Source organism: Mercenaria mercenaria, chromosome 1 (genome assembly GCF_021730395.1).
Source record: "Mercenaria mercenaria strain notata chromosome 1, MADL_Memer_1, whole genome shotgun sequence".
NCBI classification, from domain to species: Eukaryota; Metazoa; Mollusca; class Bivalvia; order Venerida; family Veneridae; genus Mercenaria; species Mercenaria mercenaria.
Window position 1 is genome coordinate 6253150 of NC_069361.1, and position 24984 is coordinate 6278133.

Sequence of the window (24984 nt, forward strand, 5' to 3'; positions counted from 1 at the left end):
CTGTTTAGAATTTTACTCAGTACGACCAGAACCTTAACGGTCAAAAATGTGCATGAAGGGCCTAAAAGTTTGTGCTGCACATATCTCAAAAAATATTTGACCTAGAGTCAAAACGCCATAATAAGAATGTTATTTAACATGTGAAGATGTGTATTAGTGGTTTTGTTTGGGATTTCACTCTGCAAGACCATAGTTATAGTCCTTGACCTAGTCAAACATATACATTGAGAGCCTAATAGTTTTGTGTTGAAAGTATCTCAGTTTCTACCTGTAGTTGTTAAAGCTTTTATAGGAATGTTGTTCAGCATGTGAAGTTGTGCACCTGTAATTTTATTTGGGACTTTTGAAAGTATACCTAGTCTTGCATTGTTAACAAGTAATATAATTGAGCCGTGCCATGAGAAAACCAACATAGTGGCTTTGCGACCAGCATGGATCCAGACCAGTCTGCGCATCCGCGCTGTCTGGTCAAGTTCCATGCTGTTCGCTTTCAAAGCCTATTGCAATTAGAGAAACCATTAGCGAACAAAATGGATCCTGACCAGACTGCGCAGATGCACAGGCTGGTCTGGATCCATGCTGGTCGCAAAGCCACTATGTTGGTTTTCTCATGGCACCGCTCATATGACCATACAGGAAGTGAGGTCATCAGTGTTCTATGGACTTTTTTGCAGTAATGCTGAAAGTAAATCATAAACTGGTAGGACAGGATGCAGTATGGTGAGAGTACAAACTAACCATTCAACTTGTATGACAGTATTCACATCTGCGACATTCTTATGACATACTGTTGTCAATTTGTTATGTTTAGTGTTATTGTAATAAACAGTGAAACCTGTCTTACCGGTAAGCAACATTGATTGGTACCAGGAAAACATGACAGTTAATAGAGGTTGTCATTTGAAGCAGATTACCAAAAATATACATGACCTGTATATTAAAATGCTTACATTTGTTCATATTCCCTCTTGTTTGTACTGTTTCCTAAATCAGTCTCAGACTTCATGATAATGTTTTACAATGTTACATCTGTTCAGGTATTGCATTTTGAAAGTTTTTATTGTATTCAAAATGTGCCAAGATGTAGAATATTACTTTGATTTTTTTTCTCATTTCAATAAAAGCCATGAGGATGAAACCTTAATGACAAAAAATAGAGTGGTATCTAGTGTCTGACAGAGATTTTGTCAGACTGTTTGAATGTCATATGATCAACATTATTTAACATTGCTGGTACTTGACTATGCAATATCTCAACATCAATTTATCAAATGAATTTTAATCTGGAAGTAACAGAGAAGTATTTATGTATTTGTATAACCAGGAAAATCCCTGATTTATATATGTATGTTACTAGGAACTGGTTTGTATCAGACACAGTAAATATAATTTTAGTCCTCTACTGGTTGAAAACCAGTTTCGGGGACTATAGGATTGCGCTTTTTCATCGTATTCTGTTCATTTGCTGTCTGTCCGACCGCAATTCCTTGACCAGTCCTTAACCAGTCCTTAACCTATATCATTCATCAAGGGATTTTAATATTACTTGGCATAAATGTTCCCTATGATGAGACAACATGCCCTGCACAAAACCCAGACCCCAAGCTCAAAGGTCAAGGTCACATTTGGAGGTCAAAGATTAACAGGGATTTTTACCTGTCTGGTCTGTAACTTAACAATACTTGAAGGGATTTTAATATTACTTGGCACAAAGGTACCCCATAATAAGATGATGTGTGATGCACAACTTTCAGACTCCTAGCTCAAAGAGGAAGTAAAATGTTAACAAAGCATGAACAGGGTCAGTTTCGTGTCCAGTCCATAACTGTGTCATTCATCAAGGGATTTTTAGCTCAACTATACGAAGTATAAGGAGAGCTATCCAACTCGACCCGTGTCGGCTTCCTTCCGCGTCCCCAGCTTGGTTAAAGTTTTTTTTACACTTTCCTTTTTCCTTCTTATCTCTGTAATTACTTGGTGGATTTGATTCAAACTTAAAATAGTTATTCCTCATCATCACCCACATCATCTGATATAAGGGCCATAACTGTGGCACCGATATTTCAAGATTTATCCCCCCTTTTCACTTAGATTTTCAGGTTAAAGTCTTGATGCACTTTCACTCTATGTGTTATTACTGAATGGATTTGATTCAAACTTTAAATAATTGTTCAACATCATACTAACACAAATATTTCATGAATTATTCCCCCTTTTTACTTAGAATTTCAGGTTAAAGTTTTGATGTATTTTCACTCTATTATTACTGAACAGATTTGATTCCTGCTTAAAATAATTGTTCAACATCAACACCCACATTGTATGACACAAGGTGCATAACTCTGGCACAAATGTTTCATGAATTTTTCCTCCTTTTTACTTAGAATTTCACGTTAAAGTTTTGATGCACTTTCACTCTATCTCTGTGATTACTGAATGGATTTGATTCAAACTTAAAATAATTGTTTAACATCAACACCCACATCATATGACACAAGGTGCATAACTCTGGCACAAATGTTTCATGAATTATTCCCCATTTTTACTTAGAATTTCAGGTTAAAGTTTTGATGCACTTACACTCTATCTCTGTTATTACTGAATGGATTTGATTCAAACTTAAAATAATTGTTCAACATCATCACCCACATCATATGACACAAGGTGCATAACATTGGCACCAATTTTTCATGAATTATTACCCCTTCACTTAGAATTTAAGGTTAATTTTGATGCATTTTCACTGTATCTCAGTTCTTACGAAATGCATTTGATTCAAACTTGAAGTAGTTGCACCAATATTTTATGAATTATGCCCCCTTTTTGCTTAGAATTATACTTATATATTAAGTCGCCATATGACCTATCATGTGTCGGTGCGACGTTAAATCCAACCCAAAAAAAAAAAATACTTATATAGTGTTTTGATAGAGTTTATCTTTACCTCTCTTATTACCTAATATTTTTGACACAGACTCAAACTATTGTGCAATATCTTCATCCACCATTGGAGTCATTAAACACTTCAGTGACAGCTCCAGTTTCCTCAGATGTGCCCAGTTTCACTATCCAGCATCGAAATAGTCAAGCGCGCTGTCTCCTTTGACAGCTCTTGTAATATTACTTGGCACAAATGTTCTGCATGATCAGAAAATGTTTCATGCACACTACCCAGAACCCTAGCTCAAAGTCACACTTGGAGATCAAAGGTCAATAGGTTTTTTTTCCTTTCGGGTCCATAACTTTGTCATGCAAAACAGGATTTAAGTATAAGTTGGCATAAATATATCCCAGGATGACATGACATGTCATGCACGAATTTCGGACCCTAGCTGAAAGGTCAAGGTCACACCAGTCTGTGACTCAACAATCCTTAAAGGGATTTTAATATTACTTGGCACAAATGTACCCCATAAAAAGATGACATGTCATGCGCAAAACCCAGACCCCTAGCTCAAAGGGTAAGGTCACATTTGGAGGTCAAAGGTCAAGAGGAATTTTTTCTCTATGGTCAAAAAAATGTTGTTGTATTTTCTTCAGATTTAGTTCTCTTAAATATGATGAATTATTTCATTTTTTCTCATATTTTCCCACCAATTTCAGAGTAAAAATAATCAATGTTAATTAAAATTGAAATTAAATTTATAGATGCTACAAGCAGTCAACAACTGTAGATTTTTGTTCATGTAAATTTTAATCCTAATGTTGTGTTATAACATGTTGTATATATATAGCACAATATTGTTTATAAATCATTGACAGATATCAGATCATCATGAAAAAACTGCAGTAGATAAAATGAGTTGCCTTCCAGTAGGGGACTTTGAATTGCATGGCAATACTTTATTCACTTGTATGTCTTGTGTCAAGATAAAACAGACCTTACAATTTGATAATTTTTTGTTTATTGTTGTCAAGGCAGTCATTGGAGTGCCTGGGGTCAAAGGTAAAAAACTCCAGATAGGAATGAGATAATTGCGACAAAACTTTGTATATAGGTAGCTTACAAGAAGATTTAGGTTTTCCATTTTAGCAGTAGGGAAATGTCCTATTTTAACAAATTTTAGGGCCTTACGATATACGATGGAAAATTAGGCATGTAGGTAGGTGGTGATAGGCCTATTCAATTTCACAGGAACACTTTGGGGACATTGTCAATTTACAGCGACACGTCTTGTCCATTAGTTTTACTGAATTTATTAATGAGTTAGAATTTATATTGTTTATTTTTTAGACAGATACCTAGATGAAATATAACATTTTACTTTATAAGGATGTAGACTGTGTACACCATGACTTTATGAGTTTTATGCAGATGTAAGTTCAAAGTGGCTTTGCCAGATTGTATATTATTCCTACCATCTCAAGTACATAATATAGAAATAAATGTGTACGTATGTTGTATGTCATAAATACTTGTATTGTGTTAGACTGTTCACTTGCAAAATACATAACAAATAACTCACATATGAAGGAGACACTTGTCTGTTTGTCAACAAATGAGTATTTTTTCCTCTTACTTTTTCTGTAACTTTAGCTTATTAATGAGTTGGGTTTTTTTGTTGTGAATAATAAAAAAAGAAAATGATACAGCTGATCTTTGTTTATTAAATTTTAAAGTCTGTAAATCAAGGATAATATATCCTAAACAAATTGGTCATGGAATGAATTTATTGGAGTTCAGATGCAAAGGAATGATATCTTGAGGGAGCAGCCCGAGTGATATAGTAATAGGCATCTGAATGATGAGAGCAAATCACTGTTTGAGATATACAGTCAAACTTTGTTTATATTGAACACCACTATTTTCATCAGGTCCTGGCAAAATCCCTCTTTAATGTACTGTAAAATCATTTAATTTCATGGGCATTAAATTTCGTGGTTTTGGTCAAAATGGCAATTTCGTGGGGACATGAATTTGTGGATTTCAACTTTTGAACATAAAATGAATAGGAATTTTACTTGTTCGTTGGGATTAAATTTCGTGGATTGACTCAACCACGAAAATTAATCCCCCATGAATATTAATGATTTCACAGTATATTGTTTGATAGTGCAAACTAAGCTAACTAAATGAACACACGTTGCTGGTCCTGTCGAGCTCGAGCGAACGTAGTACGACTGTATTACTTAGTTATTAATGATATTGTATACATTTTTGAAGATGTTCGCCAAATATTTGCCAGGTTTTCTTTTCCAGCCTGATGCTAAGATGTAATAAGATGCTATGATGTAACAGTTGCCACTTACATTTCATAACGCATAGTTTCAGTCATCTTTATCTAGTGGTGAAATAAATCAGATCATGTTAAGAGCTGAAAGTGACATACAAATCTAGTTACAGCTCGTCACTGTCACCTAAAACCCTTAAAAAGGCTCTGAATAACAGACCTGTAATTGTAATTTACATATAGAACCGGAAGAGTGTTCTTATCACCTGTAAAATATAGAAATGATTTGCATTCTTTAAAGGTATCACACGAATTGACTTATGAACTAGTACAGATATGAAAAATTAGTGTTATACTGGCTTATAAATCTAGATACACCAGTTTATTTTAATGTCGGATAGATGACACCATGTTTCGAGTTGTTATCTTTTCAGTACTTAGATTTCATATTATTTGAAGTTGATACTAGGTTGTGTAACCTGATACTAGACTTTGACCTCGGTAATTATATAACGGATATTACACTAGTCATTATAGCGATTAATGAGGTAGATGTGGTTGTAACGCTGAGGGTCATTTCATATATACACAGATCCTTAAAGCTACCCTCCCACGTTTGATTGAAATTTTTCAACATGTTCATTTCCACCAAGTTTGGCATACAGTGTATATAATTATGACACTGAAAAATGATGAAGTGGGTGGAAATAAAGATAGATGTTTGGTAAAAATGCAAGAAGAATGTAAATTTTCTGCATTTTTTCAAGAGCGTTGCAACGGTATACTACCTTCTGCATGATATTTTTTTATACGAATATCTTGCAAAAATCTTATGCCAATAAAACTAGTCACTTTCAGAGTACTCACTTTTTATGTATTTTTTTAGGGAAAATTTTTTAATGCCTAAAATGTGTGGGTTAGTCCCTTTAAATATTTGATCTTTTATGTATTATTTTCATAATATGTAACTTTGTACAATGTACTTAAATAAACCTACCCAGTGTCTAGACATTTTGGGATTAGATGTCAACCAGTGAGCAATATTACATAGTTATTAACTATACCGGTATTTTCTGAAAAGTAGAGCCTTAAATGCTCTAATATGCTAATGGGTAACAAATTACTGTAGTCCAGGATGTATGAATCACCTCATGCATATGACAAATACCGGTACTTCTGTCTGAAGTCTCTTGCAGGTTGTATACAAATATTTTTTTTTTCAAATGAATATTCATTGAATCTGTGTTCTTACCAAGATATTATAAAGGTCAGTATTTATTTTCTTCAACTTACTCAGTTTTTCTAAAATTCAATGACTATCAAAATCACAATAACCTTTTACGCAGGCATATCACAATTTCTTGCTTCTGTGCTCAAAATGCAAATATTTAAGTTAGGAGTCCTACTGATAATTTTGAATTATCTCCCCTTAATGGTGGCAAATGCTAAATACAGCTGATGCTGATTCTCACCTATTCCGTTTACAGAAACCACTTTTAACGAGTAACAGAGTACTCAATCGAAAAAATGGCGTGTACTCAAGTACCAAAATCAGTACTCGTTGCCATCCCTAGTTAGGACCATAACAGCCATCAAGAGTTTATTAGAGAAAGTATGATTTAGGGTGCAACAAAGTAACAGAACTTAGATAAAACAGTACATCAACATTTGGAATTGCATCAATATCACCATTAGCCAACCTATTGTATGTTTGATATGCTTTACTGGCAACAGTGGGATTGTACCTCTGACATTCGTTTCAACAATCTTAGAATTGTACTTTGACAACGACGTTAGAATTTAATATTTGATATACGTTACCAACAACCTCTATAGACTGGTCATTTTAACTTTTGGGGTTGAACTAATTCCAACATAAACTTTTTGTGTAGAACAAGTAATATGTAAGGAAATGAAACACAGAAAAAAAGGCCTCAAAAATATTATATTGCATCTGGAATTCTGAAATAACCTCTAATGCACATTGTGGCTATTTAATAATGTGGGCCATATGCTGTATTGTTCTACTACTAGTACGCTATAACATCAATGTTTGCTCTGAATATCAGAAAAAAATATTTGAGGACTTCTTTTCTGTGCATGTATTGCCATAAGTAATTAAAGATTATAAATCCACAACAAAACTTTATGTTGGAATTAGTTTAAGGTTCTAACAATACTTCCAGCAATAAAAGCTACCTATAGGGTATACATCTCTGAAAACAAAAACAAATTTGTGGCCACTCCTTGTGCAGCCCAATATTTTTTCCATTGATTGCTCACGTGAGCAATGTAAATGTTTTGAAAGCTTTTTTCAAAACAATTATGTATACTGAAGGTCACCTTTAAAGTGCATCATTTGTATGAATACCTCAGTATTTTTTTGTAAAACTGTAAGATATACTGTTGACAAGCACCAGATTTTAATACTGTTTAATGTTATTTCACTGAAAAGAAAATGAAAATAAGTTTGATTTAACTCCCCAGATTACTTCCATGAGCCTTGCCATGGGAAAACCAACATAGTGGCTTTGCGACCAGCATGGATCCAGACCAGTGCAGTCTGGTCAGGATCCATGCCGTTTGCTAACGGTTTCTCTAATTGCAGTAGGCTTTAAAAGCAAACAGCATGGATCCTGACCAGACTGCGCAGATGCGCAGGCTGGTCTGGATCCATGCTGGTCGCAAATCCACTATGTTTGTTTTCTTATGGCACGTCTCATATATAGTAACGAAAGTCTTAAAAGGATTTGACTTAGATTAGTTTGATTTTGATTCTATTCTGTTTCTACTGCCTGTCTGATTTTGTCTGTACTAAACTGACTCTTTTAAGCTACTAAATGGCCATAGGTAAACCTCGACCAGCTGAAACAGTTTTAAATATATGTAAATTGCAGTTAATTATCATTTTGGTATAAGTTTAAGTACACATGACGAAAGCTTACTTCTTGTTCAATTAAACTTGCAAGAACTTTCAGCATCAAAAGGTCTGTCAGTTTAGTAACCAATATAATCATCACACATTAATATTTTGATCTCTTTATGAAATGAAAATTCAAGGTACAAGATGAATTACAATTATATCTGCACTGACATACTGATTTAATCTGTACTAAGTCCTTTGACCGATATAAATGGTGTGAGGAGAGAAAGTTCAAGTTCTACACTTACCATTATCTAAACTGATTAATATGTCAGGAAGGCAGATTCAGTCACTGAATGGGATGATGTTATCACATAATGGTCATGATAAAGTTTACTCACACCACTTCTATTTATCATGTGAGGGAAAAATGCAACAGTGGTAAAAGGTCACTGCGTAGTTGCATTATATCTATGCAGTGCTACAAGGTCACTGCAGCTTTTATCTTGCCTAATACAACTGGCTGTACCCCACATTGGTATTACATAAAATATAATCTTGTTATAATAGACTGTGTTACTGTAAAAAATGTAGTAATTTTAATCTTAGACAAGAAATATTAGTAAAACCGATGGAAGCTCCCCGAAATTTGCATATTTAAAGTTCTACTAAAGTGGAATTTACTGACTGGGCACATAATAGTTTACTGATGTTGAATGATCAAAGGGCAATGTGTTAACTCCTCTTAAGAGTGAAGCGTCCTATAAATTTTGGATGAATTCCAGGCAACAGTTGCTGAGAAATACTCCTATGATGGCGCTATAGCTTACTACTAATGTTGAATAATTAAAGGGCAATAAAATTATGCAAAATCATCCAACCAAAACACAAAGATACTATGTGCATCTCCTCTTGATATTAAATTTAGCTTCCTATGAATAATAGCTTAATTCCAAACAGTGGTTGCTGATACTCAAGACAAGAATTGTATTTTAATATACTACTGCTGAATAATCCAAGGCCAATAACTTGGTATAAAATTATCCAACCAGAACATGAAGATAATATGTGCATCTCCTATTAAGTGTGAAGCTTCCTATTATGAAGTTTCAGTAAATTCTTAGTGGTGATTGCTAATAAATACTCTGGACAAGAATTGTACTGTAGTATACTATTGCTGAATAATCAAAGGGAAACAATTCTGTGAAATATCATCCGACCGGAACATGAAGACAGTACCGACATCTTCTCTTGATAGTGAAGCTTTCTATGAAGATTTGTTAAATTCCAGCCAGTGGTTGCAGAGAGTATACCATTGTTGAATATTCAAAGGGCAATTACTCAATGAAAAATCTGACCGCAACATGAAGATAATACACACATCTCCTTTTGATATGAAGTTTCACTAAATTCAAACCAGTGGTTGCCGAGAAATACTGCGGACAAGAACTGTACTATAGTATACTTTTGTTGAATAATTTTTCTTATTTCAGCTCTGGCAGTCCCGACATGCAAAGCAGAACTATTTGAACAAACTTGAGAAAGGCCTCTCCAAGAATACTACAGACCATGTTTGGTGAAGATCCACAAGAAGTTGTTTCATGATTTTTCTGTCTTTATGTCTTTCAGCAAGCAGCACCACATGAACATTATATGAAGTCAATGCCAGTATTTCAGACCATGTTTGCTGAAAATAATTGATCTAAATTGACTTTGGATTCTCAACTAAAATGGCAAGCCTGAATACCTACAAAAGTTGTTTACAAACATTTTGTGTGGCAATCAAAAGCCTGAAATCAGGACCAGTCCTTTAGTCACTGACATTTTTCAATGCTTTTTTATGCCCCTGGCATCTACTGATGCGGGAGGCATATAGCGATTGTCCTGTCCGTCCGTCAGATGTTAACCAAATGGGACCGTTTTGTCTAGCATCAATACCCCTAACTAGAATGACTTTATACTAATGCAGATGTAACCTGTGACCATTCCTCATCTTCAGACATCACCTTACCTCAGTTTGACCTTGAACTTGACCTCGTTTTGGACTTGGGTTGCTTTGTATCGACAAGGATGCCACCGGGGGCATAAAGCGTTTATTGAGCGCAGCTCCTTGTTTTCTGATTTTTTAGCACTGGTGGGCCCTAGACGAGTCAAACCATATGAACAAATTTGAGAGAGGTCCATGAACAGAAACAGTTTTAAGGACTCAAAAAAAAGTTCTTTCAAGAAGTTTCAGCTCTGGCAGCCTTACACACAAAGTTCGGTAAAGATTCATCAAGTAGTTGTTTGAAGGCTCTGACAACACCTAAAAGAGGTCAAGCAGAACCATTTGAACAAGCTTCATATGCTATACACCAAACAACTTTGGTGAAGATATGTAGTGGTTAGCTGCTTTTCTATTTTAAGCTCTGGTAGCAAAGCCTCTTAAAAGGGGTTATTGTAAGTAAAACCGAGAAAAGCACATACAAGGATCAGTAATTCTGTGAAGATCAATCAAATGGTTCTTGAATTTTTTAACTTTATAGAGTGGTCAAATACATGAATACTATAATCTGATCATAAAGTGGTTTGTGTGAAGATTCTTCTATATTTAAAGGCCCTAAAAAAGAGATCAAGTGGAACCATTTGAAAATTTGTTGTTAGGGTTATACAAGGATGCTACAGATCAAGTTTGGTACAATTATGACAAGTAGTTTCTGTGATGTTTTAAGCAAAAATATTGACTATTTACACAAGATGATGGACCATGTTACCTTTAACCGTCAAGTGTGACCTTGACCTTGGAGCTAGTGGTCTGGCTCTTGCACACTAGACATTGTCTCATTATATGGAACATTTGTGCTAACTAATTTCAAAATCCCTTGATGAATGGCAGTAATGGAGCAGACACGAAACAGCCTGTTAACCTTTGATCTTGACGCTAGGGGTCTAGTTCTTGCGCTTGACACGTAATCTCATTATGGGGAACATTTGTGCAGTCATTTCAGGGGAACATTTGTGCAGTTATTTCAAAATCCCTTTATGGATGGCAGAGTTATGGACAGGAGAATGACAGACGGATGTATGGAAGCAGCCTATTTCTATGTGTGAAAAAGGTGGGGGGTCAAATATGAAAATGAAGACTGATGGAATAGAAAATCTGTTTATAACAGTATGTCGACTATTATCTGCTTATTTTAGACTTATTAATTCTATGGCCATTCAAAGGCTCTGAAATGATCATTCTGTCATTTTATTGTCATTTATACACAATATTTTTCTTTAGTAAAATTGCATTTTTCTTAATTAAAGGGAGACAATTTTTGCCAAAGTTGCAGAGTCCTTTTTTAACGATACTGCAGAATAATTCATCCACATATACAGGATCATGAAACATATACAAGAAGAGAAACATCTTTATATTTTCATTACTAGTCATCAATTGGGGAGGAAGACCAAGTAAAACAAAAATTCAGCAATATTACATGTTTACCCATCATTATTCATTAAGAGCAAAGCTTGTTGGTGCAGTATTTGATTTCTCAACTGGAAAAAATATAAACCACAATTAGGCTTTGATCATTTAATATAAAATTCACACTACAAAAGCACATTCATGTACAAAGGTTTTCAGCAAAAAAATCTTCAAAATAAGAGGGATGTATGAACATGATGAATAGTAATTTGCACATGTTTAAGGACATATAGACTGGGTATTAGTATGTTATGCTGTGTGAACATGTACTACCTCCATCAATTCCTGTCTTATGTAATCCTTAAACCCATGCTTATTCAAAGCTATCACAAAGAATAACTGCACAGATCACATTTTTATTAAAAATGAAATTTGCTTCCAAGTTACTAATGAAACAAATTCTGGAAATTATTGCAGAAAACGTATTTTATTAATAAATAAATATATTGTGTACTGAAATGATGGTGACACCAGATTAATGATGAACACAATAGTCCAGTAGATCTCTACAACACAAGAAAATGTGACAAAAACACTGAAATCAGTACGATATGCTGCTACACTGCAGAAAAAACGTTTTATTTTCAGCTAAATCTTCTTGAATATATTGTGTATTTCTGTAGACAAGACTGGTTGGATAGAAGTTATATTCTTTCACTGTCATCAATTTTTAAATTCAAGTCAAATATATTTTCACTGCCCATTTCTTGGTTGTAGTTATGTAAGAAATTCTCTCTTTTGATCCAGAACTCGCACACACATCACTGTACTCATAAACAGTTTACCTGAAAAAAGAAAGCAAACCTGAACTTGAAGACTTAAGGAAAACAAATTTTAACTCTTGTCTTAAGATCATGTAAAGAGATCAGCAAAATTTTTCCCTTAAATACAGTATGTAATCAATATCCTGAATACCATCATCAAGTTGGAAGCATTTTTAAGTTATTTTCTGTGGTGTCTCAAGAACAATAAATCAAAACTGTTCGTGGATATTTTGAATGAGTATGACATGATATGCTGAATTCCTGCTATATCATATTTACTATATGATTATTACTTTTGAGTTTTACAACTTTTTTCCCCCCATTTTTGAATGTGTATTTATGGATCTTTATACAATCTATCTTTGTTTCTTATTTACAATAAATAAAATTTGCTCCTAATTATTGTAAAATTTGCCATAAATCTTGTGGCTTTTTGCTTCAAACATCAGCTTGTTTTTTTTTTCTGGTTTTGAAGTCAAGATATTTATAAAGTATGTTTACTTTCAAAATAATGTTGTATAGAAAGGCCCTAGATACCTTCAGGCTCAGAATGGGCATCTGGGTAAACCCACTAACTCATGGGTTTAAAATCCACAGCAGTGAGATAAGTGATCAGAAATTTATAGCCATATCAACCTGGGTATGGAGATCCTTTTGAAAAAAGTGGATGAAAACCACAAAAGTATTTTATAAAATAATATTTTATTTCATACAAGCTATAAACTAGAAAACCAACGTTACTTACAATATCATCAATTTTCATGATACTTCGAACAGTTTCTGATGCCAGATGTATAGCACTTTGTGAGACAAGTAGAGGCTGGACAACATTCTCTTCTAGGATATTTGTAATTGCTCCCTGTAACAGTAACATATTTTCATCACAAAAAATCAACACACAGACAAGCACTGGATATTTGTTACAATGCCTGTATATAATCTTATTCCTATAAGCATTTGCACTAAAACAGTTTTATCCTTTTATGTAGATAATACACTTTTTGACAAAAACAAGAGCTGTCCGTAAGACAGTCAATGCTTGACTATACGAATTGTTGTCCCAGAAGTAGGAATATTACCCTAAATGTCGAAATATCTGTAGAGTTTCAATCCAGTACCTGCACTACTTCTGGAAATAGTAACCTGTATGCACGACTTTAACCAGGATTTGCTAAGTCCAAAATGGGGCATAATTTGTTTGTTTGTTTTGGGTTTAATGCCGTTTTTCAACAGTATTTCAGTCATGTAACGGCGGGCAGTTAACCTAACCCGTGTTCCTGGATTCTGTACCAGTACAAACCTGTTCTCTGCAAGTAACTGCCAACTTCCCCACATGAATTATCAGAGGTGGAGGACGAATGATTTCAGACACAATGTCTTTTATCAAATCGTCACGGAGAACATACGCCCCACCCAAAGATCGAACTCGTGACCCCACGATCCGTAGACCAACACTCTCCCTATTGAGCTAAGCAGGCAGGCTAGGGCATAATTTGGCCAAAATGCATGTCAGAGTTATGGGTCTTGATGCTATCACCTAGTTTTATAACCCTGAAGACACATGTTAAGTTTCAATTCAATATCTACATTATTTCTGGAGATAGTAATTTGCACACAAAACTAAAACCTGGATTTTCTAAATCCAAAGGGGGGCATAATTTAGCAAAAATGCATGTCAGAATTATGGAACTGAATGCTATCACCTAGTTTTATAACCCTGAAGAAACATGTGACGTTTCAATTCAATATCTGCATTAGTTTTTGAGATAGAAAAGTCCAAAAGGGGGCATAATTTGCCCAAAATACATGTCAGAACTATGGGACTTGATCCTGTGAGGTTGGTTATTGACCTAGAAAGAGAAAAAATAAGTTTCAAAGCTATATGCCTTTAAATAATAGCTATTTATGTTACATGTACTTGCATGCAAAACTTTAACCAAGGTTTGACGCAGACACCAACACCAGGGCTAGACTATTCTTTGAATAGTCAAGCTAAAAAACATGTAATGCCGACTTCTATAATTTTACTACTTGTTATTTCCCCTGACTTTATAAAGAATTGAAGAATTTTCCAGGGACTTACCTTTCTAACATTAATACCAGCTGTTTTCTCTCCTTGAGCATGTCTGTTCCTCAGTTCTGTGACAGTGGCTATAGGGTTTAGACCTGCATTTTCTGCCAATGTGAATGGTATAACCTCTAATGCCTCAGCAAATGCTCTAAAACAATACTGCTCCATGCCAGACAGTGAGTTGGCATAGTCCATCAGACTGATGGACAGTTCTATCTCTGGGGCTCCACCTCCTGCTATCAGTGCCCTTTTGAGAGAAATATAAAGAATTCAAACATTTGACAAACAAGAGGGCCATGATGGCCCTATATCGCTCTAGTTGCTTGCTTGAACATATTTCTTTGCTAAAGTTTCAAAAAACAAAACAAGAGGGCCATGAAGGCCCTGTATCGCTCACCTGACCTATTGACCTAAAGATCATCAAGATTAACATTCTGACCAAGTTTCATTAAGATATGGTCATAAATGTGGCCTCTAGTGTTAACTAGCTTTTCCTTTGATTTGACCTGGTGACCTAGTTTTTGATCCCACCTGATCCAGATTTAAACCTGACCTAAAGATCATCAACATGAACATTCTGACCAAGTTTCATTAAGATACAGTCATAAATGTGGCTTATATAGTGTTAACTAGCTTTTCCTTTGATTTGACCTGGTGACCTAGTTTTTGGCCCCATCTGACCCAGATTTAAAGTTGACCTAAAGATTATCAAGATTAAAATTCCGACCAAGTTTCATTAAGATATGGTCATAAATGTGGCCTCTAAAGTGCTAACTAACTTTTCCTTTGATTTGAGCCGGTGACCTAGTTTTTAGACCCCACATGACCCAGATTCGAACTTGACCTAAAGATCATCAAGATTAACATTCTGACTAAGTTTCATGAAAATAAAATCATAAATGTGGCCTCTAGTGTTAAACAAGCTTTTCCTTTGATTTGACCTGGTGACCTAGTTTTTGATCCACCTGACTCAGATTTGACCTTGACCTAAAGATCATCAAGATTAACATTCTGACCAAATTTCATTAAAATATGGTCATAAATGTGACCTCTAGAGTGTTAACTAGCTTTTCCTTTGATTTGACCCGGTGACCTAGTTTTTGACCCTACATGACCCGGATTCAAACTGGACCTAAAGATCATCAACATTAATATTCTGACCAAGTTTCATGAAGTTACAGTCATAAATGTGGCCTCTACAGTGTTAACAAGCTTTTCCTTTGATTTGACCTGGTGACCAAGTTTTTGACCCCAGATGATCCAATATCGAACCCATTCAAGATGTTATTGAGTGTAACATTCTGACTAAGTTTCATTAAGATTGGGCCAAACTAGAGTGTTAACAAGCTTTTCCTTTGGTTTGACCTGGTGACCTAGTTTTTGAACCCAGATGACCCAATATCGAACTCGTCCAAGATTTTATTGAGGGTAACATTCTGACCAAGTTTCATTAAGACTGGGCCAAAATTGTGACCTCTAGAGTGTTAACAAGCTTTTCCTTTGGTTTGACCTGGTGACCTAGTTTTTGACCCCAGATGACCCAATATCAAACTTGTCCAAGATTTTATTGAGGGAAACATTCTGACCAAGTTTCATTAAGATTGGGCCAAAATTGTGACCTCTAGAGTGTTAACAGTCAAATTGTTGACGACGGACGGACGATGGACACAGGGCGAATACAAAAGCTCACCTTGAGCACCTTTGTGCTCTGGTGAGCTAAAAACGAAGCTCTTTACAGTAACATAAAAGGGAAGTAATTAAAAAAAAATTGTAAGTGAACAAACAAGAGAGCCATGAAGGCCCTGTATCGCTCACCTGACCTATTGACCTAAAGATCATCAAGATTAACATTCTGACCAAATTTCATTAAGATATGGACATAAATGTGGCCTCTAAAGTGTTAACTAGCTTTTCCTTTGATTTGACCCGGTGACCTAGTTTCTGACCCCACATGACCCAGATTCGAACATGACCTAAAGATCAACAAGATTAACATTCTGACTAAGATTTATGAAGATACAGTCATAAATGTGGCCTCTAGAGTGTGAACAAGCTTTTCCTTTGATTTGACCTAGTGACCTAGTTTTTGACCCCACCTGACCCAGATTTGATTGTGACCTGTAGATCATCAAGATTAACATTCTGACCAAATTTCATCAAGATATTGTCATAAATGTGGTCTCTACAGTTTGAACAAGCTTTTCCTTTGATTTGACCTGGTGCAGGGTTCCCACTCTTTTCCATGGAAATAATTCAAGGACTTTTCCAGGACATTTTCACAAAATTCAAGGACTAATAACCTTAAATAATAAATGGACAGATGGACTGACTCTAATATATACCCTCTTTGAACTTCATCCGTGGGGGTATAATACATGTAAATTTAATTAAACTAAAAAACAGGACTCAATTTCACCAAGCGTTTAAGACTTTTCAAAGTTGTCAGTAGGTTGCTTTTTAGACTGACTTCTTGTGCTGATAAGCATCTCTTCACCTTGTGATTCAATTTTAAGGGTGTTCTGCAATTTGTCAGATGTATTTCAGTCAGATTATAAGCATGGACAATGCAGTCATCTGGCAATACCGATTTATTGTCAATTTTCAGACTTTTGAGGTTGTCTAGCTTTGCCAATTTCTCTTCTTTGTGGGAAAGAAATCACTTTTCGAAGTGTGCCATGATTTTCTTTCATCTTAATCACCAGACACTTTACAAAGAAAGACAACTCTGTATAGACTAAGTAGGTGTAACACCACTCAAATCTCAACTGATGTGAAGAGTTGAAGACGCGAATTTTTCAAGAACAGGGATAGCAAAGCCGGTGTTTCTCTATCTAAATATGTTTGCTTTTTATGTACACTGGCAATATTGTGGGAATACAGAAAGAACAAAATTCCCGTCTTTTTCCACTTTCTTTAAAATTGAAGTAATTTCAAGGCCTTGAAAATGAAATGAAAAATTCAAGGACTTTTCCAGTTTTCCAGGAAGCGTGGGAACCCTGCTGGTGACCTAGGTTTTGATCGTACATGATCCAGATTCAAACTGAACCTTGAGATCATCAAGATTAACATTCCGACCAAGTTTCATGAAGATATAGTCATAAATGTGGCCTCTACAGTGCTAAGAAGCTTTTCCTTTGATTTGACCTGGTGACCTAGTTTTTGACCCCAGATAACCCAATATTGAATTCGTCCAAGATTTTATTGAGGATAATATTCTGACCAAGTTTCATTAAGATTAGGCCAAAAATGTGACCTCTAGAGTGTTAACAAGCTTTTCCTTTGATTTGACCTGGTGACCTTGTTTTTGACCCCAGATGACCCAATATCGAACTCGTCCAAGATTTTATTGAGGATAACATTCTGACCAAGTTTCATTAAGATTGGGCCAAAAATGTGACCTCTAGAGTGTTAACAAGTTTTTCCTTCGATTTGACCTGGTGACCTAGTTTTTGACCCCAGATGACCCAATATCAAACTCATCCAAGATTTTATTGAGGATAACATTCTGACCAAGTTTCATTAAGATTGGGCCAAAATTGTGACCTCCAGAGTGTTAACAAGCTTTTCCTTTGATTTGACCTGGTGACCTAGTTTCTGATCCCAGATGACCCAATATCGAACTCGTCCAAGATTTTATTGAGACTAACATTCTGAACAAGTTTCATTAAGATTGGGCCAAAACTGTAACCTCTAGAGTGTTAACAGTCAAATTGTTGATGCCGACGGACGACGGACACATGGCGATCACAAAAGCTCACCTTTGAGCACTTAGCTAAAAACTAGGTGAGTAGGTCATGGTAAAAGATTATTCAAGATAACTACTGAAATCTGTTAAAAAATTATACATGTGGTCCAAATCTCTTTGCTGTAGCTTCAGAAATGTAGGTCAGGGTTAAGAATATTAAAGATGAGTACTGAAGTCTGTATCAAAAGTTATACATGTGGTCCAAATTTTTATGCTGTAACTTCCAAAACAAGAAAGTAGGTCAGTGGGGGTGACCGGGTGTGGGTACACAACTTCACATGTTGATAATAAATTTTTCCTATATAAGTCAATGTAAAACAAGGGACCCCTCGGGCTTGGCATATACTGACCCCAGGGTCAGGATTTGAAAAATCATGGTAGAGAACCACTAGAGCATGCCACATACCAAATACCTAAGCTCTGGGCCTTATGGTTTGAGACAAGAATTTTTTTAAAGGTTTTTCCCTATACAAGACTATTTAAACCATGTGCACCCCCACCCCACTCCCCCGGTTGGGGCCAGTTCTAACCTCAGGGGGTAATTTTTTGCAATCTTGGTAAAGGACTACTACACAATGCTACATACCAAATATCAAAGCTCTAGGCCATGTGGTTTTGTACAAGAAGATTTTAAGTTTTCCTTATATAAGTCTATATAAACCATGTGACCCCAAGGGCGGGGCCATATTTGACCCTAGGGGGATAATTTGAACAACCTTGGTAGAGGACCACTAGATGATGCTACATACAAAATATCAAAGCCTTAGGCCCTGTGGTTTTAGACAAGAAGATTTTCAAAGTTTTTCCCTATATAAGTCTATATAAACCATGTGACCACCGAGGGCGGGGCCATATTTGACCCTAGGGGGATAATTTGAACAATCTTGGTAGAAGACCACTAGATGATGCTACATACCAAATATCAAAGCCCTAGGCCCTGTGGTTTTGGACAAGAAGATTTTCAAAGTTTTCTATAAATCATGTGACCACTAGGGCGGGGCCATATTTGACCCTAGGGGGATAATTTGAACAATCTTAGTAGAGGACCACTAGATGATGCTACATACCAAATATCAAAGCCCTAGGCCCTGTGGTTTTGGACAAGAAGATTTTCAAAGTTTTTCCCTATATAAGTCTATATAAACCATGTGACCACTGAGGAAACCAAAGAAGATTTTAAAAGTTTTTCTTTTCGGTTGCAATGGTAACCAGAATTCTGTATGGAATTCAATTCTTTGAATTTTTTTTTAAAGAAGACCATCCAAGGAACATCCCTGTGAAGTTTCATCAAAATTTGCCTGGTGGTTTAGGAGATGTTGTTTAAAAGAAAGTGTGGACGGACGACGGACGGACGTACAGACAGACGGATGCCGAGCGATCACAATAGCTCACCCTGAGCACTTTCTGCCGTGTGAGCTCATAAGGAAAGCATACCACAGACTCATGACTTGCTTATACCAGATACAAACTTTTCTTATGATAGTATGCATAAAACAAGCTGATTTTTTTATAAAGCTCATCCAAAAAGATCGCTATATTTCATAGGAACTTTAATGTTTTTCTGCATTATGGAAGACTTATTTCAGAATTACCCATTATCAAATTTCAGAATATCAATACAGAGTGTTATAATGTTCTTTTTGGTGAATTCCCTCAAATAATCCATATATGTTTTACTAACGTAACGTAATATACACATGTAGACCGCTATACACAAAGCAATACATATACAAAATCAACAGCATGGTACCTTTCCTGAGCAATTTACTTACCTTTTCTTAACAAGACATCTAATGACACAGAGAGCATCATGGAGAGATCTGTCAGCTTCCTCCAGCACTAGTTTGTTAGAACCTCTCATCAGCACAGTAACAGTCCTTCCAGGGTTAGATATACCCGTGATCTGTATAATACAATTACATGTCATCATTTTCTATTCTACAGAGAAAATTTTCATTTTCAAGAGAAATCTCACTACATGTGAATACTGTTCTGAAATTTTCTTCAATGTCTCCAGATGGTAGAGGGTAACCCAAGGAACAGTTGTGAGAAATTATTTCAAAATCTGACAACTGTTTTGGGAGATGTTCTTTACAGATTTGTCTATTTTTAGCTCAAGCAGCTATATTCTTGAGGAATCAGGATAAAACAATATTTATAAAATTATTTCAAAATATTGCTGGTAGTGTCTGACAAAAAAGATCTCAAAGCAGTTTCTGACAAAAAGAATATTAAAGTTCCCACTATCTACATGTCTGGGAAAAAGACATGGCCACTGTCAGCCATGTTTTTTGATGAATCATAATGTTACGAATTTCCAGCTTTGACAGTGAAGGAAGACCCCAGGTGCCCCTACGTGCATAATTTCATCAAGGGCGGGCACCTGGGTAGAACCACTGACCTTCCATAAGCCAGCTGGATGGCTTCCTCAAATGAAGAATTCAACACCCCGAGTGAGGCTCAAACCCACATCAGTGCGGGGCAAGTGAGCTAAGGAACATTTGAGTGAACTAGAAATTGCTTTTGTAAAAAAGCGCATGTCTCCCCCAATGCAAAGTCCTATAGGCAAGAAGTCAATAGGGGTAAGGAGTGAAAGTCAAAGAGACACTGATGGTTGGCTGCAATAGGGATCATCTACTTGGCATGTCCAGTCATCCCACTAAGTTTCAACACTCTTGGCCTAGTCGTTCTCAAGTCACTGTTCAGGCTCCTGTGACCTTGACCTTTGATCAAGTGACCTCAAAATAATAGGGGTCATCTACTCTGCATGTCCAATCATCCTATTAAGTTTTAACATTCTAGGTCAAGTGGTTCTCTAGTTATTTTCCGGAAATGATTTTACATGACCAGGCCCCTGTGACCTTGACCTTTAATAGACTGACCCCACAATCAAAAGGGGTCATCTACTCTGCATGTTCAATCATCCTATGAAGTTTCAACATTCTAGATCAAGAGGTTCTCAAGTTATTGATCGGAAATGGTTATCAATGGTCAGGCCCCTGTAACCTTGACCTTTAACAGAGTGACCCCAAAAACAATAGGGGTCATTTACTCTGCATGAATAATCATCCTATGAAGTTTTAACATTCTGGGTCAAGAGGTTCTCAAGTTATTGATCAGAAACGGTTTTCCATGTTCAGGCCCGTGACCTTGACTTTAATAGAGTGACCCCAAAATCGATAGGGGTCATCTAATCTGCATGACCAATCATCCTATTAAGTTTCAACATTCTGGGTCAAGTGGTTCTGAAGTTACTGACCGGAAATAACCAATAATTTGAACATTTAAGGGTCATAAAAGGAACACTAAGGGCCAATTATTTTGGAATCAGGCTAGCACTTTCTGACAAGAGATTTTACAATATTTTCTTTTCCTCTGTCATGGTAACCAGACTTCTGTATGGAATGAATTCTTCGAACATTTTTGAAAGAGGACTAACCAAGAAACAGTCCTGTAAAGTTTGCATGAAGGTAGCCAAGTAGCTTAGGAAGAGATGCCATTTGAAAAAATTGTTCACATGACTGTCAACAAGCATTGGGAGATGATAGAGCACTTTGTGCTCCGAAGAATTTAAATCATTTTTCCCGAATAATTACAAGTTCTTATTATCAAATTTGGATCATGTATAAACAACTGAATAACAAACCTTGACAATTTTGCTAGGTCCTGTATGTATTTCCTCTACAAGCTCTGCACTGCCCATTGCTTCTGGTAAAAAGTGATCCAAACTAGCAATAGGACGACAATTCAAACTCTGAAATGTAACAAACATAGAAATGAAATGAAATATATACTTACCCAGCAACCTTTGGTAAGGTTGTCCATTTGTCCAAGCCACCAAAATTTTGTAATGGAAAAGTGGTTTTCAAGCTGGTGGACCAGTGAGTCAACAATTAGTAATTTTTAGTTCACTTCATTTTATTTTTTACCTCTCAATATTCAGATGCTTTATTGGAATTGTTATTTGTTATCATGAAGAAATTCATTTTACATTTTGATTAATATTTCTTTCCTTTCTTAAATGAATGTTATATAATGACAAACAACTAAGAAATGTAACAGATGATCAACTTTTAATGCTGGACTACCGAAGTTGTACATCAGTAAGTGTGGTATCGTACCAAGAAAACTTGGTTATCTGTGATAGCTTATGGTCCGGAGTTCATACAAACTAACCAAGCAAAATATTCAGAACTTTTTTACGACATTTTCCTTATTTTTGAAGTATCACCACGGATTTATATTTAGATGTCACAACACTGTAAGCTTCTGTAAGATCTTACCTTTCATAACTTAAGTTTACAAGATAAGAAACTATCAACTTTCAAACAAGAGTTTCCAAGATAAATAACTATCAACTAAGAAACTCGGCTTACAAAAGAAGAGTTTCCAAAGTAAGAAACTAATGAAACAGGTTGGCTGAACCAAAAGAAAATTAACTGATTTTACTATTCCATCCAAAAGCAAACTTGTCAAATTCAACAAGTGATGTACAAAATAACACACATAATTCAAGAGGTATACAAAACAGTTACAGTAGCCAGAAATTTGCAAATAAATCACTTGACCCAAAATTTATTGTCCATATATGGTAAAATCTTCAGCATTAAGAAATGACAACTATCACTATGCTCCCTCCCTTTTGGTTTCTCAATACTGAATATGTCTATCCTATACATTGTGTTTTTCCTACTTTTTCAACGCAGGCATATCTAGGTTAAGCTCATTAAAACTCTTCATATATTTATACAGGTAGTCATAGTTACTTACAGGGGTTTCAAATTAGGGCAAGGGGAAGGGGCCGTTCACCTGCTATAGTGGTCTGAAACAGTAGCTACTTTTCGTGTAGCAAGCAAAGGAAGACCCCCTTAACCCCGCACTTCATCTGCAACTTCCACCTTCTACATCAATTTCAACCATCTACATCAATAATTAATAAAGCCTTGTGGGCAGTACACACTTCATCTATGCAACTTCCACCTTCTACATCAATAATTAATAAAGCCTCGTGGGCAGTACACACTTCATCTATGCAACTTCCACCTTCTACATCAATAATTAATAAAGCCTCGTGGGCGTACGCACTTCATCTATGCAACTTCCACCTTCTACATCAAAAATTAATAAAGCCTCGTGGGCAGTACACACTTCATCTATGCAACTTCCACCTTCTACATCAATAATTAACAAGTGAATGAAGTATTGCCATGCAATACAAAGTCCCCTACTGGAAGGCACCTAATTTTTTCTACTGCAGTATAACATATTGAACTGATATCTGTCAATGATGTATAAACAATATTGTACTACATATACAATATGTTATAACAACACACTTGGATTAAAATGTGCATACATAAAAACCCACAGTTGTTTTCATATTGAATTTTTTTGGCTGATTATAAAAATGTTATCACGTAAGTTACTTATAGTAACAACAAAGGGAAATCTAAAAAAAAAAAAAAAAAAAAAAAAAAAAATATAAGTCCACAAGAAACTCTTTATCAGGTAGAGATAGGTCAAAATACACCTAAAAATTGGATGTAACATGCATGCTGTACCACAGAAAAGTGGTCTCGATTTTTCTCTACCGCCAGTAATAAAAAAGTTACAATAAAATCTATTTATAGTAAAACAAAGGGACGTAATTCTAAAAACAAGGGTGCCTTATGGTGGTGAACATTTGGTCCAAGTTACATCAAAATCCCTCCATGCATGAAGATGAAATGTTCCGTACAAAGTCATTCTTGAATTTGACCTTTGACCTCTAAATATGACCTTGACCTTAGACCTAGGGACCTGGTTCTTGCGCATGACATGTTGTCTCATCCAGGGGAATATTTGTGCCAACTGATATCTAAATCCTGCTTTGCATGACAAAGTTATAGACCGGACAGGAAAAAAATCCTCTTGACCTTTGATCTCAAAGTGTGACCTTGACCTTTAAGCTAGGGTACTGGGTGTTGCGCATGACATGTCGTCTCATTATGGGAAACATTTGTGTCAAGTAATATTAAAATCCCTTCATGGATGGCAGAGTTATGGACGGGACAGGAAAAAAACTCTGTTGACCTTTGACCCCCAATTGTGACCTTGACCTTTGAGCTAGGGGTCCGGGATTTGCGCATGACACATCGTCTCATCATGGGGAACAGTTGTGCCAAGTAATATTAAAATCCCTTAATGAATGTCAGAGTTATGGACCGGACACGAAACAGACCCTGTTCATGCTATGTTAACATTTGACTGCTAAGTGTGACCTTGACCTTTGAGCTAGGGGTCTGAAATTTGTGCATGACACATCGTCTTATTATGAGGTACATTTGTGCCAAATAATATTAAAATCCCTTCATAGATGGGAGAGTTATGGACCGGACAGGAAAAAAGCCTTGTTGACCTTTGACCTCCAATTGTGACCTTGACCTTTAAGCTAGGGGTCCGGGTTTTGCACAAGACACGTCGTCTCCTCATGGGGAACATTAGTGCCACGTAATATTAAAATCTCTTCATGGATGGGAGAGTTATGGACCGGACAGGAAAAAAGCCCTGTTGACATTTGACCTCCAATTGTGACCTTGACCTTTGAGCTAGGGATCCGGGATTTGCGCATGACACATCATCTCATCATGGGGAACAGTTGTGCCAAGTAATATTAAAATCCCTTAATGAATGTCAGAGTTATGGACCGGACACGAAACAGACCCTGTTCATGCTATGTTAACATTTGACTGCTAAGTGTGACCTTGACCTTTGAGCTAGGGGTCTGAAATTTGTGCATGACACATCGTCTTATTATGAGGTACATTTGTGCCAAATAATATTAAAATCCCTTCATAGATGGGAGAGTTATGGACCGGACAGGAAAAAAGCCTTGTTGACCTTTGACCTCCAATTGTGACCTTGACCTTTAAGCTAG

General features: G+C 36.0%; 1 protein-coding gene across 1 annotated transcript in view; it reads right to left on the reverse strand.

Moving 5' to 3' along the window:
- Window positions 1-11581: 11581 nt before the first annotated feature.
- Window positions 11582-24984, reverse strand: part of LOC123545082 (T-complex protein 1 subunit delta-like) — a 37754-nt gene continuing 24351 nt past the window's right edge. Inside the window, exons 10-14 of the mRNA XM_045331360.2 lie at window positions 21715-21822; window positions 19841-19971; window positions 14336-14570; window positions 12998-13111; window positions 11582-12273 (exon numbers count right to left, since the gene is read on the reverse strand). Coding sequence (XP_045187295.2) covers window positions 12259-12273; window positions 12998-13111; window positions 14336-14570; window positions 19841-19971; window positions 21715-21822 — 603 coding nt within the window. The 3' untranslated portion in view covers window positions 11582-12258. The remainder of the gene's footprint in view (window positions 12274-12997; window positions 13112-14335; window positions 14571-19840; window positions 19972-21714; window positions 21823-24984) is intronic.